The 20,350-nt window shown below is 46.3% G+C and overlaps 1 protein-coding gene across 2 annotated transcripts; it reads right to left on the bottom strand.

Annotated features, from left to right (window-relative positions):
• Window positions 1-795: 795 nt before the first annotated feature.
• TSPAN16 (tetraspanin 16) lies at window positions 796-19,992 on the bottom strand. Of its 2 annotated transcripts, XM_061422211.1 has the most exons (7): window positions 19,750-19,992; window positions 16,800-16,997; window positions 12,573-12,647; window positions 10,740-10,847; window positions 6,600-6,752; window positions 5,687-5,770; window positions 796-972 (listed from the first exon to the last, which is right to left on the bottom strand). In XM_061422211.1, the coding sequence occupies exons 1-7, from the start codon at window positions 19,816-19,818 to the stop codon at window positions 925-927; spliced, it is 735 nt and encodes a 244-aa protein (XP_061278195.1). In that variant the 5' UTR covers window positions 19,819-19,992; the 3' UTR covers window positions 796-924. The 2 variants fall into 2 exon arrangements, with proteins under 2 accessions (XP_061278195.1, XP_061278196.1); XM_061422212.1 differs by lacking the exon at window positions 16,800-16,997 and having other exon boundaries at window positions 19,750-19,988.
• Window positions 19,993-20,350: the final 358 nt, after the last annotated feature.

Raw genomic sequence — 20,350 nt, 5'->3', positions numbered from 1 at the left:
AAGCCCATGGGCTCCAGATCCCACGCTCTGCAACAAGGGAAGCCACCCCAATGAGAAGCCCACGGACCACAACCGGAAAGCAGCCTCTACTCACCTCAACTAGAGAAAGCCCACTTGTGGCAGCAAAGACCCAGAACAGCCATAAATTAAGTAATTTAAAATTTTAAATACATGTAAACATAAATAAATAAGCTACAAACTTCAAAAGTAAAACAGAATACTTTGTCAGGGACTTCCCTGGTGGTCCAGTGGCTAAGACGCTGTTCTTTCAATGCAGGAGGGCCAGGTTTGATTTCTGCTCAGGGAACTAGATCTCACATGCCTCAGCTAAAGATCCTGAATGCTGCAGCAAAGATTGGAGATCACATGTGCCACAACCAAGATCCCACACAGCCAAATAAACAAATAAATATTTTTTAAAAAAAAAAACCTCATCAAGGGGAAAAAAAGTTTAATGAAACACTATTGAACTCTTGGTGATGGTTGAAACTGGCTAAGGGTCTAGAGGATTCTTTTTCATGAGAATTTTAGATTTTTCTCACAAAGTAATTTTTTTTAACCTTCTTTTTTGGCCACATCATGTGATTTGCAAGACCTTAGTTCCCTGAACCCATGCCCCCTGAAGTGGAAGTGCAGGGTCCTAACCACTAGACCACCAGGGAGGCTCCTCACAAAGTAATTCACAAAACAGGACCGTTTCAATGGCAGGAAGCCACGTCATCCCATTCAGGTACTTAGAATTACAACCGCTGTCAGCTGAGATGAAAAATAAAATGAAGGAGAAAGGAGTCAAGATGAGGAGGATTTCCCAAATCTTTTATTATCAATCTCCTTTCCAGACGCAGGGAGTGCCACAGAGAAACTGAGACCACATCTCCTTCCAGCAGCCAGTGGGGCTCAGGGGTCCTGTTCTCCCCAGGTCTTTCAGCCCAGCTTGATGAACAGCAGCAAGGTGGCAAGAATTCCTGGCAGCTGAAATGGGTGAAGAAACACTGAACCAACATGAGGCATCTCTGGAACCCACATCAAATTTAATACACGGAGATACATCGTGATTTAGAAAGGTCAGGGCAGGGTGTGACAGACAGCAGAGGGACTCTCAGGGCCACGGTGGAGGGAATTTGGACTGTTACCACAATAAATCTCACCAGAAGGTAGAAGGAGGAGGCGATTTGTGATGCCCGTCAGTCATTCTCCCTTTGTTCCCCCCAGATCTCATCTCCACCCTCTTTTGTTCACCCCCTGGGTCCTGAAAACGACATTTCCCAGAATCCCCTGCTCCCGAGGGTCGCAAAGAGTCGGACACGACTGAGTGACTCACACACACACACACACCTGCTCCCTAAATTCCTGTTAAGTTTGGCCAATAGGAAGTACCAATAGGAGATGGCTGAACAGAAAGAAAGGTTGGAGTATTCTTTCCCCCACTCCCTCCTCTCTTCTGCCCACCCTGAGCTCTGCAAGATCACAGTTGTGGGTAGATGGCTCCTTTTCCTTGACTCTTGCTCTCCCTACCCCTTCAGGCATAGGAAAAGTAAAACCTTCCTATGTGGCTAGCCCTCATTCTCCTTAACCCTGCTGATACTTCCACAAGGGGCCCCTGAAAACTTTTATTTTTTAAGTTTTTTTTTTTTAATGTGGACCACTTTTTTTAAGTCTTTGCTGAATTTGTCACAATACTGCTTCCGTTTTATGTTTTGGTTTTTTGGCCACAAGGCATGTGGGATCTTAGCTCCCTGACCCTAAAAATGTCGTAAAAGGACCCTGTAGGACTTCCCTGGTGGTCCAGTGGTTAAGAATACGCCCGCCAATGCAGGGGACATGGGTTCATTCCCTCGTCTGGGAAGATCCCACAGGCCACAGAGCATCTAAGCCTGTGCACCAAAACTACTGAGTCCTTGCTCTAGAGCCTGAGAGCTGCAACCACTGAAGCCTGTGTGCCTAGAGCCCATGCTCCGCAAAAAGAGAAGCCCCTGGAACTAGAAGCCCGTGCGCTACAAGGAAGAGTAGCCCCTGCTCGCTGTAACTAGAGAAGGCCTATGCACAGCAACAAAGACTCAGCACAACCAAAAACAAACAAATAAATGAATAAAAGTAAGGGAAAAGTCATATATATATTTATATATTTTAAATGACTGTGGGGGCTGAATTCTGTTTCTTGCTAGGATCTTGACTGTTTTGACTTCCCTGGGGAGGATAGTGTGATATAGTGTGCAAACAAATATTCAATATAAATGTGTACAATGAAAAAAAAATCCATTTAAAAATACGAATCAGACAGATGAGACTCATCCACATCTTCAGGTCAGATCAGATCAGTTGCTCAGTCGTGTCTGACTCTTTGCGACCCCATGAATCACAGCACGCCAGGCCTCCCTGTCCATCACCAACTCCTGGAGTTCACTGAGACTCACGTCCATCAAGTCGGTGATGCCATCCAGCCATCTCATCCTCTGTCGTCCCCTTCTCCTCCTGCCCCCAATCCCTCCCAGCATCAGATTCTTTTCCAATGAGTCAACTCTTCGCATGAGGTGGCCAAAGTACTGGAGTTTCAGCTTTAGCATCATTCCTTCCAAAGAAATCCCAGGGCTGATCTCCTTCAGAATGGACTGGTTGGATCTGCTTGCAGTCCAAGGGACTCTCGAGTCTTCTCCAACACCACAGTTCAAAAGCATCAATTCTTCGGCACTCAGCTTTCTTCACAGTCCAACTCTCACATCCATACATGACCACTGGAAAAACCATAGCCTTGACTAGATGGACCTTTGTTGGCAAAGTAACGTCTCTGCTTTTGAATATGCTATCTAGGTTGGTCATAACTTTCCTTCCAAGGAGTAAGCGTCTTTTAACTTCATGGCTGCAGTCAGCATCTGCAGTGATTTTGGAGCCCAGAAAAATGAAGTCTGACACTGTTTCCACTGTTTCCCCATCTATTTGCCATGAAGTGATGGGACCGGATGCCATGATTTTCGTTTTCTGAATGTTGAGCTTTAAGCCAACTTTTTCACTCTCCACTTTCACTTTCATCAAGAGGCTTTTTAGTTCCTCTTCACTTTCTGCCATAAGGGTGGTGTCATTTGCATATCTGAGGTTATTGATATTTCTCCCGGCAATCTTGATTCCAGCTTGTGTTTCTTCCAGTCCAGCGTTTCTCATGATGTACTCTGCATAGAAGTTAAATAAACAGGGTGACAATATGCAGCCTTGACGAACTCCTTTTCCTATTTGGAACCAGTCTGTTGTTCCATGTCCAGTTCTAACTGTTGCTTCCTGACCTGCATACAGATTTCTCAAGAGGCAGATCAGGTGGTCTGGTATTCCCATCTCTTTCAGAATTTTCCACAGTTTATTGTGATCCACACAGTCAAAGGCTTTGGCATAGTCAATAAAGCAGAAATAGATGTTTTTCTGGAATTCTCTTGCTTTTTCCATGATCCAGCGGATGTTGGCAATTTGATCTCTGGTTCCTCTGCCTTTTCTAAAACCAGCTTGAACATCAGGAAGTTCACGGTTCACATATTGCTGAAGCCTGGCTTGGAGAATTTTGAGCATTACTTTACTAGCGTGTGAGATGAGTGCAATTGTGCGGTAGTTTGAGCATTCTTTGGCATTGCCTTTCTTTGGGATTGGAATGAAAACTGACCTTTTCCAGTCCTGTGGCCACTGCTGAGTTTTCCAAATTTGCTGACATATTGAGTGCAGCACTTTCACAGCATCATCTTTCAGGATTTGGAATAGCTCAACTGGAATTCCATCACCTCCACTAGCTTTGTTCGTAGTGATGCTTTCTAAGGCCCACTTGACTTCACATTCCAGGATGTCTGGCTCTAGGTCAGTGATCACACCATCGTGATTATCTGGGTCGTGAATATCTTTTTTTGTACAGTTCTTCTGTGTATTCTTGCCATCTCTTCTTAATATCTTCTGCTTCTGTTAGGTCCATACCATTTCTGTCCTTTATCGAGCCCATCTTTGCATGAAATGTTCTCTTGGTATCTCTGATTTTCTTGAAGAGATCCCTAGTCTTTCCCATTCTGTTGTTTTCCTCTATTTCTTTGCATTGATCGCTGAAGAAGGCTTTCTTATCTCTTCTTGCTATTCTTTGGAACTCTGCATTCAGATGTTTATATCTTTCCTTTTCTCCTTTGCTTTTCACTTCTCTTCTTTTCACAGCTATTTGAAAGGCCTCCCCAGACAGCCATTTTGCTTTTTTGCGTTTCTTTTCCATGGAGATGGTCTTGATCCCTGTCTCCTGTACAATGTCACGAACCTCATTCCATAGTTCATCAGGCACTCTATTTATCAGATCTAGTCCCTTAAATCTATTTCTCACTTCCACTGTATAATCATAAGGAATTTGATTTAGGTCATACCTGAATGGTCTAGTGGTTTTCCCTACTTTCTTCAATTTAAGTCTGAATTTGGCAATAAGGAGTTCATGGTCTGAGCCACAGTCAGCCACAAGCCATGGTCTTGTTTTTGCTGACTATAGAGCTCCTCCATCTTTGGCTGCAAAGAACATAATCCATATCTTGGCTGGTGGTAATCTGCAGAAAAACAGTTTCACGTGAAGCTTCCCAGGTGGCTCAGTAGGTAAAGAATCTGCCTGCCAATACAGGAGACGCAAGAGATACAGGTTCGATCTCTGGGTCAGGAAGATCTCCTGGAGAAGGAAATGGCAACCCACTTCAGTATTCTTGCTGGGAGAATCCCATGGACAGAGGAGCCTGGTGGGCTACAGTCCATTGAGTCGCAAAGAGTCAGACATGACTGAAGGGACTGAGCAGAGGCATGAAAAATCAACATGGGGAAAATGTGAGAAAAACTTCCAGGGCTCAAGGGGATGGACATTTTTTCTAATTAACAGGTTTATTGAGATGTAATTCATTTATCATACAATTCACCTTTCTAAAGTGTATGGTTAAGTGGTTTGACTCCTTTACATTTAACGTAATTGCCAAGAAAGTAGGATTATGTCAGCCACTTTGCTATGTTTTCTATTTGCCTTTTTTGTTGCTCTTCTTTTATTTATTCATCACAGCCTTCTGTTCTGTTGGATGTTTTCTTTTTAAAATATTTATTTGTTTAGCTGTGTTGGGTCTTAGTTGCAGAATGCAGGCTCTTCACTGCAACATTCAGGCTTCTGTAATTGTGGGGACTGGGCTTAGTTGCCCCAAAGTATGTGAGATCCTAGTTCCCCAACCAGGAATCAAACTCACCTCCCCTGCAATGGAAGGCAGATTCTTAACCACTGGACCACCAGAGAAGTCCCCGTCTGCTGGATATTTTCTAGTGCACCATTTTAATTCCCTTCTTGTTTTTATTATATTTTAAAATTATTTTCTTAGTTGTTGCCCTGGGGAGTATGATGGACATCTTAACTATTCATAATCTAGTTTGGATTAATACTAAATGAATCAGTACCATACAAAAACTCCTATATAGTTGTGTTTTCTCCAACATGCTTTGTGTTACTCTTGTCATGTAAATTACATGTAAATTAAATCTTCATATAAGTACAGTTTTATGACTGTTGCTTTATGCAGCTGTCTTATAAATGAGGTAGGAGACTAGGTTTAACAACCATTTCTGTCTTTTGTCACTGCTGTGTCTCAGTGTCCCAAACAGTGCTTGGCACACAGTAAATTAAAAGACCTCGGTGTGTCCCAGAGGAGCTGGAACTTACCTGCATCACTGCTGTCCCCAGACAGCCCCCACTCAGGTTGGCGCTCTGAGTCTTGGTTATTTTCAGGAGCTTGGGGAAACAGCCCTGGGGAAACAAGCATCAAAGTAGGAAGGACCTGGTTAGAGACTAGTGGATTCCAAAGTGAAGTGAAAGTCACTGGGTCGCATCTGACTCTTTGCAACCTCATGGACTGTACAGTCCCTGGAATTCTCCAGGCCAGAATACTGGAATGGGTAGCCTTTCCCTTCTCCAGGGGATCTTCCCAACCCAGGGATAGAACCCAGGTCTCCTGCATTGCAGGCGGATTCTTTACCAGCTGAGCTACCAGGGAAGCCCTGGTGGATTCCAAGGCCCCATCAACCCCTATAGGTCAGATTTTTTTCACAAAGTAATTTATTTAATTTTTTTACTTTTTTTTTTTTTTGCCTCACCCACTGCATGTGGGATCTCAGTCCCTTGACCAAGAAGGGAACCCTTGCCCCCTGCAGTGGAAGTGCAGAGTCTTGACCACTATACTGCCAGGAAAGTTCACCCAACACAATTTTTATAGAAGTCAACAGGAGGAATTCCCTGGCAGTCAGGTCAGATAGTTAGGACTCTGCTTTCACTGCTGAGGGTTCAATCCCTGGTCAGGGAAGTAAGATCCAGCTAGCCCCTCAGTGTAGCCAAAAAAAGTCTCTGGCCCTCAAGGTCTACCTAGGTGATGCCTGTGTTGTGTGGGTGCTCAGTTGATCAGTTGTGTCCGACTTGCAATCCCATGGAGCGTAGCCCATCAGGCTCCTCTATCCATGGGATTTTCCAGGTGAGAATACTGGAGTGGGTTGCCATGTCCTCCTCCAGGGGATCTTCCTGACTCGGGGATTGAACCTGGGTCTCCTGCATTGCAGGCAGTTTCTTCAAAATCTCCAGTTACCTCCTGGTGGATGACGTCTGCAGACACGTTGTGTCCATCGCAGTCCACGGTCCCTGGGGATTTACAGCAGCACCGGGGGTAGGTGTGACCTGTCACCCTTTCAAAGGAGGAGCCAGAAAAATCTGTGTAGTTCTTCACTCCACAGCACTTGAGCTGCAGAGAGGAGAATAAACACTTGAAGACTCCTTTTCAAATATCGAAATAATCCAAACAATAGAAATCACAGTCACCATGGCTACTGTTTAGAGCAGGCAGTCGCATTATTCCAGGGCCTGTGTTAAACACTGCCCTTTCTCACTCCATCATGGCTCAGAACCCTCCACGACTGTCACCTTACTTGAGGTAAAAGCTAAACTCTTCACCATGGCCCATGGGGCCCTGCATGATCCTCCCCATCACCTTCTCATCTCCCTGCTAGGTCACTTGAACTCACCCAGCTGCATATTGGTCTTCTGTTTCTTTTTTAAAAAATTATTTATTTATTTATGGCTGTGTTGGGTCTTCATGGCTGCACGTGGGCTTTTCTCTACTTGCGACAAGTGGGGGTTACTCTTCGTTGCGGTGCACGGGCTTCTCATCACAGTGGTTTTTTCTGCTGCACAGCAAAGGCTCTCGGCTCGAAGGCTTCAGTAGTTGCAGCTCACAGGCTCTAGAGCGAGGTCTCAGCAGTTGTGGTGCATGGGCTTAGTCGCCCCTTGGCATGTGGAATCTTCCCAAATTAGAGATTGTACCCGTGTCCCCTGCATTGGCAGGCAAATTCCTATCCACTGTGCCATCAGGGAAGTCCCTCCTTTCTGTCTTTTTCTTTTTTTAATATTGACTGTTTATTTTTATTGTTTGGTTTTTGCTAAGCAAAGGGGATGAGACAAGATGAGGGTGGTGGTGATTTATCTGCTTCAGTCGTGTCTGACTCTTGTGACCCCATCAACTACCACCCACCAGCCTCCTCTGTCCATGGGATTTCCCAGGCAAGAATACTGGAGGGGGTTGGTATTTCCTTTTCCATTTCTCTCTGTTTCTTAAGCACACTTAGTAAGCGTCAGCCTCAGAGTCTTTAGATGGCTACGTGTGGAGTGCTGTTCCCTCAACTACCTGCATGACTTACTCCCTCACTTCATTCAGGTCTCCAGCCCTGTATCCAGACAGGTCTTCAATCTTAGCAGTTCCTCTCTCACTCACATGACATGCTCATCCTAACCTGGCAGGTGAACTCCACTTACCAAAATCTCTCAGGGACTCAGGCTGGTGAAGCAGTCACCATCCAGATGGTTCCACTATTGGAGCAGAAGGATAAGAAAGGTCTAGAGAGCCCTGCACTGACAATTACATAATTTGGCCAGGAAGTGACTCATATTACTTCTCATTGGCTAGGACTCATCAATGATCCCTAACTAACTATAAAGGACTAGGGCAGGCCATCCACTGTGTGTTAAAAATAGCTGGCAACTAGTATCTAAGAGGAAACAAAATCCTCTCTCTTTCCCTGCCTGGGTTTCTTCATAACACTTAGCACTCCTGACACCAGTCTTGACTTAGTGGTTTCTTGTCTGTCTCCCTACCCAAGTGTCAGTAACACAGAGCAAAGGATTTTTGTTTTGCACCCTACTTTGTCCCTAGATCCTTGAACACTGCCCAGCACACAATAAGTGTTCAACAAAGATTCATGGAAGGACAGGCACCTAAATGTCCATAGACAGAGGAATGGATAAAGAAGATGTGCTACATATATACGATGGAATACTACTTAGCCATAAAAAGAATGAAATACTGCCATTTGCAGAAATATGGATGGACCTAGAGATTATCATACTAAGCAAAGCAAGTCAGAGAAAGGCAAGTATTATATGACATTGCTTATATGTGGAATCTAAAGAAAAAATAATACAAATGAACTTACAAAACAGATAAATATAGATATAGAAAACAAACTTATGGTTATCAGAGGAGGGATAAATTAGGAGTTTTGGGATTAGCAGATACACACTGCTATATATAAAATAGACAAACACAAGGACCTACTGTATAGCACAGAGAACTGTATTCAGTGTTTTGTAATAAACTATAATGGAAGAGAATATGAAAAAACTATGTCTGTATAACTGAGTCACTTTGCTATATACCAGAAACAAACACAAAATTGTGAATTAACTACTTAAATTTAAAAGGATTAGTGGAAGGACTGTATGAATGAATGAGAGGTACTTTCCGCCATCTCAAACTTGAGAAGCCAAAACAGGGATGCAGGCAAGTCCCCTACCCATCATGTGACGCCTCCAGAGCCTGAACTTGACCCCATACCAGTTCCTGGGCCCCAAACTCAGACAGAAAACATTCCTACAAACAGGCGATGGCTTTTCCCTTTCATATGCTTCCTGGCCTCACAGACCCTTCTCAACTATCTGCCTCAAAAGCTTAGATGACACGTGGAGGCCGGTCCTGCTCTTTAAACACCAAGACTAAAGAAATAAATCCTGGGGACTTCCCCGGTGGTCCAGTGATTAAGAATCTGCCTTCCAAGGCAGGGGACGCAGGTTCGATCCCTGGCTGGGGAACTCTGATCCCACATGCCATGGGGCAACTAAGCCGCAGCGCCTCAACTATTGATCCTGTGCACCACAACTGGAGAGAAGTTTGCTCATCACAATGAAAGATCCCAAATACCGCAATGAAGACCCCATGTGGCCAAATAAATAAATATATATTAAAAAAGGAAATAAATCCTAACACCTCACACCCTGCTGACGGGAATATAAAATGGGCAGTTGCTGTGGAAATCAGTATGAACGTTCCTCAAAAAAATTAAAAGTAGAATTATCAGATGATCCAGCAATTCCATTTCTGGACATACACCTAAAAGAATGGAAAACAGAGACTCGGAGAGATATTTGTACACCTGTAAACCCAAGTGTCCATTGACAGTGTGTGTGTACTGCTAAGTTGCTTCAGTCGTGTCCAACTCTCTGCAGCCCCATGGACTGTAGCCCACCAGGCTTCTCTGTCCATAGGATTCTCCAGGCAAGAACACTTGAGTGGGTTGCTGTGCCCCCTCCAGAGGATCTTCTTGACCTGGGGATCAAACTCTCGTCTCTTATGTCTCCTGCATTGGCAGGAGTTACCACTAGTGCCACCTGGGAAGCCCCTGTCCATGGACAGAAAAATGGATAAATAAAATACAGTCCACCCATACAAAGGAATATTATTCAGACTTAAAAAGGAAGGAAATTCTGACACCTGCTATACCATGGATGAACCTGGAGAATGCTTAGTGAAATAAGGCAGACACAAAAAGACAAGTACTGCATGATTCCACTTAGACAACGTCCCTGTGTCTGAGCATCCTCAGTTGCTCAGTCATGTCTGACTCTTTGCAACACTATGGACTGTAGCCTGCCAAGCTCATCTGTCCATGGGATTCTCCAGGCAAGAATACTGGAGTGGGTGGCCATTTCCTCCTCCAGGGGATCTTCCTGACCCAGAGATAGAACCTGTATCTCCTGCATTGCAGGCAGATTCTTTACCAAGCCCATATGAGGTCCCTAGACTCTTGAGAGTCCCTTGGACTGCAAGGAGATCCAACCAGTCCATCCTAAAGGAAATCAGTCCTGGGTTTTCTTTGGAAGGAATGATGCTAAAGCTGAAACTCCAGTCAGTACTTTGGCCACCTGATGTGAAGAACTGACTCATTTGAAAAGACACTGATGCTGGGAAAGATTGAAGGCGGGAGGAGAAGGAGACGACAGAGGTTGAGATGGTTGGATGGTATCACCGACTCAATGGACATGAGTTTGAGTGAACTCCAGGAGTTGATGATGGTCAGGGAGGCCTGGTGTGCTGCAGTCCGTGGGGTCACAAAGAGTCGGACATGACTGAGCAACTGAACTGAACTGAACTGAACTGAAAGGAGTCATATTCCTAGAGCATTGTAGAATGGAGAGCAGTGGCTGCCCGGGGCTGAGGGAGGGAGAGGAGCCTTTGCGGTTAAAGGGGACAGTTTCAGTTGTGGAGAGGCAGGCTGGCGATGGTTGCACAACCATGTGAATGTGCTTAATGCCACCAAACTGAGCACTTAAAAACGGTTAAGACGGTAAATTTATGTTATGTGTCTATCACAAAAATTTTTTTAAAAAATGTGAATCTCACCTTCTCCATGACCAAATTCCATCGCATGGAATAGTCATCTGGCTCCTTGTAACCTCTGTAATTCTTCCTCAGGGTCACGAAGTTGTGCTCCAGGGCCACTTCTCGAACCTCAGCGATGAAACGGGGAGCGGTGAGCACAGAAAACAGCAAGGAGCCCATTTGGGGAGGTTTCTTGGGGACTCAGGGTCGGGGCGGGGAAGGGGACTTCCCGTCTGCTTCCTTCCTGGCCCCTCCACCAGCCAAGGGTCTGCGCTGGGGGAGGAAGAACTCGGGCTACCGTCGGGCCTGCCCCCCACCCCCCAGAGGGACACAAGTAAGAGCGTGGGTGTGGAGCCCAGCTCATCTGGCTGCGTTCATCCTCGCAAACCGTTTTGAATCATCTGCTCTTTTGAATCGCCCACTCGCCCGCTACGCCCCCGACTGGGTTGCAATTCGATTAGGGACTTGAAAATCATCTTTAGCAACTGCATCTCTCTCTGCACAAAAGGCGCGACTTTAATTCTCTGTGTGCGTGTGCGTGTGTGCGTGTGTGTGTGTGCGTGTGTGTGTTTGAATAGAGGTTTAAATTTAAAACCTTTTTTTTCCCCCCGAAGAGGTAAAATAATCGCATGGTTCAAAATTCACAAAGCACAGACGGTAAATCATGAAAAGTCTCCCTCCCACTTTTTTCTCCCAGCCGACAAGTTTCTCCCACTCCATCACGGGGTTACAGTTTCCTGTGTCCCCAAAGAGATATACTATGCGTGTCAAAGCAAAGACTACTCTCCTTATTATTCTCCTTGCTTCATACTACTCTCTCTCACTGTTTGGCATCCGGCTACTCTCAGTATTCGGCGTCCGGCTGTTTCCAACAAGAACATTAGCGGCTCTTGGTAGTCTGCTCAAATCCCGGGGGCTTCGCTTATTTCTGTGTCCGGGAGCCTGACTTCCCGCTGCCAACGACTGAGGGTCTCTACGTGGCCTCAGTACGCATGCGCTCTGGGAGCAGCCCTTAATGACTGATGAGAGGTGGTGGATCAATACTGCAGCTCCCTCGCCCCTTGGGTGGGGAAAATAGTTGCGTGCTCTTTGCGTCCCAACCAGGACTGATCCCAGTTGTACCGTGTAAGCTTTCAGGGTCTTCATTCCCTTCCCTGCCTCACTCCTCATGCCCCCTACTGGTGCTTCTTGGGATCATCACTCAAACCAGGAGCCTTCAAATCCTTGTCTCAGGGTGGGCCTCGCCGGAGGTAAACAAGACTACGTTCTGGAGAATGTACCGTCTCCTGTACATAGAGCCTCCTCCTTCCTTCTTTCCAGCTGCATCAGGCTTCCTTGTCTGGATTATTATAAATTATAATCCCCCTCCCCCCAAACTGATGCTCCACTAGGACAGAAGCGACCTTTTGCACATCCTGGTATATGTATGTCATGCTGCCCACAAACAAGCATATCCTTGGATAATTCCTAGAGACCAGATGGTTGGGTCAAATCCGTGCTTTGCCATTTTGATGGATATTGCTAAACAGCCCTCTATTTTGAATTCATTTCAAAACCGCAACAGTTTTCACGGCGTTTCCCATTACCATCCCCCACAAGCCTCACCGCAAATGCAGGAGAGAGGTCAGATTAGCCCAGCAGGTTTTTTGAGGACAGCCTTGGCGGAGAGGGCTGAGGTTTTTGGCTTTTTCACCCCATCTCTAGAGACTCAGTCTCCCACCTTCACCAGATCTTGGAGGGCGTGGGTGCCTGGCGGGGACGGGGTGGGGGTGGGGCCCGCGGAGGGGAGGGGACGGGGCTCTATTGATTCCATCTATTTTTAATGTGGAGTGGGAGAAGCCGTCCTGTACTTACAACCGGGAAGAAGGCAAGGACCACCGTGGCAGCCGTGATTTGCACAATGAGAATGATGACCATGACCAAGAAACACTGGAAGACACAGAGCGGGGCGCGGGGTGGAGGCTGGGAGCCTGCTGGAAGTCCTTCCACCCCCACCCCGAGGCCTCCCTGTAGCCTCTTCAGTTTGAAAAACTGGGGTTGGGTGGTGGTGGGGTGGGAGGTGGGGTGGGTGGTGGGGGTAGCAGGGTGGGAGGGTTTAGAGGGGGATTTTATTTCTTCCTTGTGTCATTTTCCTGGATGTTATCCAGGATGCTGGCAGTGGGGTATTCTTAAGAGCTAATAGCTAGAACCCCATTTCATGTCCAGCACTTTCTGGGAGTCCCAGAGCCCTAAGAGGGGACTTCTGACTGTGTGTGCAGACAGCAGGTCCTGAGTACATGCTAAGTCACTTCAGTTGTGTCCAACTCTTTGCAACCCCATGGACTATACCCCGCCAGGCTCCTCTGTGCATGGGATTCTCCAGGCAAGAATACTGCAGCGGGTTGCCATGCCCTCCTCCAGGGGATCGAACCTGAGTCTCCTGCATTTCCTGCATTGGCAGTGTGGTTCCTTAGCACTAGCACCCATCTAGGAAGTCCAGAGAGCAGGGAGGGATAGAAAAGCAGGAGGGACAGTGGGGACAGAGAACAGAGGCAGGAGGGCATTCCCCAGCGGTCCAGTGGTTAGAACTCCATGCTTTCACTGCCAAGGGCCCAGGTTCAATCCCTGGTCAGGGCACTAAAATCCCACAACCTATGCTTTGTGGCCAAAAAAGGAAAAGTTGCTGGGAGAAGAAGCAGGGACAATAAATCTGATATGTAAATTGGGGGTGAGGGGTGATAAGACTGAAGGGGAGATGCCAGATGACAGGTGGATGAGTGCCAGGGAGAAAATATCAACATATGCTGCCTCATGTTTCCGCTGAAATTCACATGCCTGGTGGGAAACAGTGGAAAATACTGTGAGGGGAAGGGGTGTCCAAGAACGGTCAGCTCCTGGTCTCCCTTCATCTATTTCTACCTATGCCTATTATTATTATCAGTCCCTTGGACAGCAGGAGATCAAACCAGTCAATCCTAAGGAAATCAACCCTGAATACTCATTGGAAGGACTGATGCTGAAGCTGAAGCTCCAACACTTTGGCCACCTGATTTCGAAGAGCCGACTCATTGGAAAAGATTCTGATGCTGGGAAAAATTGAGGGCAAGAGGGGAAGGGGGCGAGAGAGGATGAGATGGTTGGATGGCATCACCAACTCAATGGACATGAGTTTGAGCAAACTCCGGGAGATGGTGAAGGACAGGGAAGCCTGGTGTGCTGTAGTCCATGGGGTCGTAGAGTCAGATACAACTGAAAAACAGCAATAGTATTTCCCAACCTCTGGGTAAGTGAGGCATCCAGAAGACAGCCAGGCATCGAAAAGTCCTACTGGTGACTTCTTCAGAATCTGTCCTGAATCTACCCACTTCTAATGCCCACCAGGGCCCCACTGGGTCTGCTGCTGCTGCTGCTAAGTCGCTTCAGTCGTGTCCGACTCTGTGCGACCCCATAGACGGCAGCCCACCAGGCTCCCCTGTCCCCGGGACTCTCAAGGCAAGAACACTGGAGTGGGTTGCCATTTCCTTCTCCAATGCATAAGAGCGAAAAGTGAAAGTGAAGTCGCTCAGTTGTGTCCGACTCTTAGCGACCCCATGGACTGTAGCCTACCAGGCTCCTCCGTCCATGGGATTTTCCAGGCAAGAGTACTGGAGTGGGGTGCCATAAGCCCCGACTATCTCCCATCAGGACAAACACAGTCCTTCCACTCTGGTCCTCCCCTCATGGTGTTCCCTCCACAGCCACCAGAGGGCACATCTGTCAGGGCACAACTCTGCTCAGATCCCGCTGTGGCTCCCAATGCCATCAAAAGGACTTTACTTTTGTGGATGAGGTCTCAAGAGGATTTGGATGGACCCAAGGCTGAGGGTAAAGTCGACTGAACTTGCCAGTGGGTTGGACTGTGGTGTGAGAGAGAAGACTCTTTGATTCCTCCAAGTTAAACTATGGATAAAATAGTGCCCACAGGGACTTCCCTGGAGATCCAGTGATTAAAACTCCCTGATTCCACTGCAGGGGGAGCAAGTTCCATCACCATATGCTGGGCTTTAAGGCTAAAAAAGCAAAAAGTGCCCCCCATGCTATTGATCCTGTATGCATCCTAGACAGCATATTAAAAAGCAGAGACATCACTTTGCAGACAAAGATCTGTATAGTCAAAGCTATGGTTTTTCCAGTAGTCATGTATGGATGTGAGAGTTGGACCATAAAGAAAACTGAGCCCTGAAGAATTGATGTTTTTGAACTGTGATACTGGAGAAGACTCTTGAGAGTCCTTTGGACTGCAAGATCAAACCAGTCTATCCTGAAGGAAATCAACCGTGGATATTCATTGGAAGGACTGATGCTGAAGCTGAAACTCCAATACTTTAGCCACCTGATGCGAAGAACCAACTCACTGGAAAAGACCCTGATGCTTGGAAAGACTGACGGCAGGAGGAGAAGTGGGTGACAGAGGATTAAATGGTTGGATGGCACTACCAACTCGATGGACATGAGTTTGAGCAAACTCCAGGAGATAGTGAAGGACAGGGAAGTCTGGGGTGCTGCAGTCCACAGGGTTGCCAAAGGTTGGACACGAACACGACTGAGCGACTGAACAACAACAACATCCTATAGAAGAGAAAATGAAATATTGCAGGCAAAGGACTAGTTCAATAAATACTTGTTGAATGAAGTAATCAAGAAAACTAGAGATGATAGATATTCAGGGAGGTAGAGAGTGAGGATGGATTCTTTAAGAGTGGGGGATGTTGACTTTCTGGGAGATAGCTAGAGCAAGGATTGCCTTGAAACCTCTAAATCAAAACCACTGGAATTTTGCAGCAACACAGTAGGGGAAGATGCCAGAGGCAGGGGCTTTCCTGGTGGTCCAGTGGTGAAGAATCTGCCTTCGATGCAAAGGATGCCAGTTTGATCCCTTGTCTGGGCACTAAGATCCTACACAGTGCAGAGCAGCGAAAATGCTGTGCTCCAACTAGAAAAGCCCTTGGGCCACAAGGAAAGATCCTACCTACCCCAACCAAGACCAGACAGAGCCAAAAAAAAAAAAAAGAGAGAGAGAGAGAATGCTTGTTTAAAAACAAAACAAAAAAGATGTGGAGACAGATTCAACTTAAAATGGGATGATCAATTCAGACAAGATTGTAAGAGAAGTGGGAATGGGGACTCTGGGAGCTGGATGCTGGGGAGACATTTGGCCGAGGCTACGTGTGAGAAAGAGCAAGACATGTAAAATCTGTGATGTGATCTGCTGATCATGCTCAAAATAGTCATACTCCATGCATCTGACCATGTACTTGTGCTGCATGGCAATTACTATAGTGTTGTATTCATGGGGGGCATATACATGGGCCAAAAGAACAGAGCAGTGTGCACAGAACAGACCTGAGCGTAATGGAAACTAGCAAAGACAGAGGAGGACTGGATGGGCCAGGCGGTAAGTGCAATAGTATGTCACACAACTAGGAAAAAAAAAAGAAATCAGATCCCTACCTCACACCACACACACACAATCAAACTCCCAAAGACTAAAGAGCTAAGAGTGAGAAAGTAAGCCTTAAAATCACGGGAAGAAAACCTAGGAGGGTATAATTTATGCACTTGGGTAGGGGAGGGGTTCTAAGTGAGACCCATCACAAAGAAAAAGATGGGACTCCCGTGGTGGTGCAGTGGATAGGAACCTGCTTGCCAGTGCATGGGACACGGGTTCAATCCCTGGTCCAGGAAGATTCCACATGCCTCAGAGCAACTAAGCCCTGCACCACAACTACTGAGCCCACACGCATCAACTTCTGAAGACTAGAGCCTGTCCTCTAGTCCTAGAGCCTGTCCTCCATCCACAAGACAAGCCTGAACCCTGCAACAAAGAGTAGCCCCCTGCTTGCCACTAGAGAGACTGCACGCAGCAATGAAGACCGAACACAGCCATAAATAAATAACTTTTTAAAGTTATTAAAAAAAGAAAAAGATGTTTGCATCTGGTGTTCTTTAAAAGACACCATACACACTATAAAATAGGAAACATCAAAGGAGTTTAGAACACCTGCAAGGAAGGATTCAGACATGACGGAGGAGTTGTGGGGTCTGTCTGCAGATGCAACTTACAAACAAGAGGGTGCCTCTGCTTTCCTTGGCTGCTCCATGCCACCTGGCGAAGCCAAGCAGCACCGTGACGCTGCCCATCACCAGGCACAGGTAGCCAACATGAAACAGGTACGCAGAGGACCGCCCAAGGACCTTGGTCAGGACAGCCCCTCTGAAATTCACATAGATGCTCAGACCAATGAGGATCATGCCAGAGAGCTTTAGAACAGAAAACAGGGGAAAGCAATCTGTTAGTTGTATACAAATCAAACTCCTGGAGGAGGCAACAAAGGCCCATAAAATCAGCAGAAACATTTCAAAACTCATAATGCCCAGAGTTGGTGAGGATGTAGAGAAACTTTCCATATGCTGCTGCCAAGCAACAGCCTTTTTTTGAGGGAAAGGGCAGGACGATATTTTGTAATTGGTATTTAAAACCGTCAAGGTTTTGTGGTAAAACTTTTTACCCAGAAATTCCATTTCTGGACATTCAACCTAGGAAAAATAGTTACATATGATGAGCCTCAGAACCAGGGAAAAATCTTGGAAATAATTGAAGCAACCAATAATACAGATTGGGTAGGTGAATCATGGTACCGCCTTGCAATGGGATCCTAGACTGTTATTTTAAATGATGCTTGTAAGACAGAGGGTGGCACATTTTTTTTGAAAAGTCCCCAATATTGTGAGCTTTGCAGGCCATACATTCTCAGTTGAAATGACTCAGCCAGTGTATCGGATTGCAACCATACACGTGTGTGCGTGCGTGCTCAGTCACTTCAATTGTGTCTGACTTTTTGCGACCCCATGGACTGTAGCTGCCAGGCTCCTCTGTCCGTGGGATTCTCCAGGCAAGAATACTGAACTGGATTGCCATGCCCACCTCCAGGGGATCTTCCCAACCCAGGGATCGAACCCACGTTTCATGTGGCTCCTGCGTTGCAGGAGGGTTCTTTACTGCTGAGCCACCTGGCAAGCCCAGCCATACACAATTCATAAACAAATTTATTTTATTTACAAATAAATTTTATCTATTTACAACATTGTACTTCACCGACTTCTGTTGTAGGAGAATGTTTATTGATACACAAAGATGTTTTTAAGGCCTATGTTTAAAAAAAAAAGATTGTCAGCAGTCATAGTCCTTGGTATTTATCTAACAGAGTTGAAAACTTATGTTCACATAAAAACCTGCACATGGATGTTTCTAGCAGCTTTATCCGTAGCTGCCAAAACTTGGAAGCCACCAAGATGGCCTTCAGCATATGAATGGATAAATAAACTATGGTACATCCAGACAATGGACTATTGGCACTAAAAAAAGCATGAGCTGTCAAGCCAGGAAAAGACATAGAGGAAACTTACAGGCATATTGCTGAATGGAAGAAGCCAATCTGAAAAGGCTACATGCTTTATGATTCCAAGTATATGACATTCTGGAAAAGGCAAAACTATGAAGACAGAAGAAAGATCAGTAGTTGCCAGGGGCTGGGGGGAGGCGGGGTGACAGGTGAAGCACAGAGGATTTTTAGGGCAATGAGACTATTCATACGATGCTGACATGGTAGATACACTTGTGAAAAGCCATAGAATGTACACCAGGAAGTCCCTGGCAGTTCAGTAGTTAGGACTCCATGCTTGCACTGCAGGGGGCATAGGTTCGATCCCTGGTTGGGGACCTAAGATCCTGCAAGCCAGAAGGCATGGCCAAAAGAGAAAACAATGTACAGTGTACAAGGTTATAGTGATATCAATGTCTTGCCTGCATGCTCAGTCGTGTCCGACTCTTTGCAACCTGGTAGACTCTAACGCGCCAGGCTCCTCTGTCCATGGAAATTTTCAGACAAGAATACTGGAGTGGGTTGCCATTTCCTCCTCCAGGCGATCCCGACCCAGGGATAGAACTCTTGCATCTCCTGAATTGGTAGGCAGATTCTTTACCACTGTGCCACCTGGGAAGCCCCTGATATCCATGTAGATTCATTATAACAAATGGACCACTCTGATTTGGAATGTTGACAGGAAAGGAGGCTGTGCGTGTGTGGGGGGCAGGGCTTACGTGGGAAGTCTTGGTACCTTCTGTTCGATTTTGCTGTGAACCTAAAAGTTCTCTAAAAAGAAGTCTATTTAAAAGGAGGAAAAATTTACAATTTTTCAAAAGAGAAAAAAAAAATGAAGATGCTAAAGCAGTCACATACCACGTTTGTGTTGCTGTTTTTAAAGGTACATAGAAAGGTCTGGAAGGCTATAATAATGATATTTATTGAGCCATGTTCCCATGACAGGTATCAGCCTTTTAAATGCGTTATCTTGTTTAATTCCCATCAAAATGATGCCACGCAGGTGAAGAGAGTAGGAGTAATATTTAATTTCCTTCTCTTTTCTGGCAACCTTTCCTCATACAGTCTTACTACTGAAAGCAGTGACTGCTTCAGCAGTGCACATTTCAGGTTACTTTTTGTTTGTTTGTTTGTTTGCCCCGGGTCTTAGTTGTGGCATGTGAGATCTAGTTCCCAGACCAGGGATCAAACCTGTGCCCCCTGTATTGGGAGCACAGAATCTTAACCACTGGACCATCAAGGAAGTCCCATGGGTTACTTTGTAGTAAGAAAAAAAAAAATGGTTTGAAAAATGTAAAAGACCGAGAGCAGAACCATTCTTTCCTGCCTTTCCAAACAACTTTCATTTTCTGCAGGGTTTGCCTAAGAGCTGAGTTCTTCCACCATTGACCCCCAGGCACCCCGGAGTACACAATTCTGCTTGATTTAGCAGCTCTGGGTTGGTGGAAGCAACGCCTGTTCCCAGTGCATCCTGCTCCTCGTCCGTCTGCCCTACATCCCTCCTGAGTGAGTCCCTGGGGACCACAGATCCGGATGCCAGCGAATTTGGATCAACTTATTTCTGTCTTTGAAGGAGCCAGCCATGGAGGAAGGGCTGCAAAGCCCCAGGGTCCGGGTTGTGACATACTTACAACAGTAACACCATTGAAGAAAGAAAACAGTTTCTTCAAGGAATAATATGGAATGTGCCTTTCAGCCATGTCAGCCAAACTGGGGTGCCCTGACCAGTTAAGTCAGCATCTTCCTAAACCTCTGGGCTCCTGTTTCCCAAGATGGTAGAGGTCTGGGGAGTAGGGTAGGGTTACCAAAGCTGACTTGCTCTGCCCCTCTCTCTCCTGGCTGCTTGATCTTCAGCTGGGGAGGGGCCGCAACGGCTGCCCCTCTTCAGTCACAGCCTTTATCACATCACAATCAGATGCTGGAGCGAGGCTCCCAGCGCCAGGGGAGTGAGTGCCCCAAACTGTGCCCTGCTGGTTCTTCATCAGGAATGGAGAAGTCACTCTGTTACGGCCCGCCCCCAGATGCTACCCAGGACCTTCAGGGATAATCCTCAACATTATAGTGGTCAACATTATTGACCACTCATGTGGTTGATGCCCCTGCTGACTGGGGGCTCCAAGTGGATATGTGTGTGGGCTATCCAACTCATGGCTGTGTTCCCACAGCCTGATACACAGTGGTGCTCAAGAAACCACTGTGGAATGAATGAATGAAGAGGTTCTATGAAGCAGG

The sequence above is a fragment of the Bos javanicus genome, chromosome 7 (assembly GCF_032452875.1).
Source record: "Bos javanicus breed banteng chromosome 7, ARS-OSU_banteng_1.0, whole genome shotgun sequence".
NCBI classification, from domain to species: domain Eukaryota; kingdom Metazoa; phylum Chordata; class Mammalia; order Artiodactyla; family Bovidae; genus Bos; species Bos javanicus.
This window is presented reverse-complemented; position numbering and strand designations above follow the sequence as displayed.

Excerpts from the sequence above, each read along its gene's own strand:
- TSPAN16 (XM_061422211.1), bottom strand. The coding sequence starts at position 19,818 with ATGGCTGAAAGGCACATTCCATATTATTCCTTGAAGAAACTGTTTTCT. Across the intron at positions 10,848-12,572 it reads TCCTTGCCTTCTTCCCGGTT|GTTCGAGAAGTGGCCCTGGA; the intron begins GTAAGTACAGGA and ends TTCATCGCTGAG. Across the intron at positions 973-5,686 it reads TGGGGACAGCAGTGATGCAG|CTGCCAGGAATTCTTGCCAC; the intron begins GTAAGTTCCAGC and ends CACCCATTTCAG.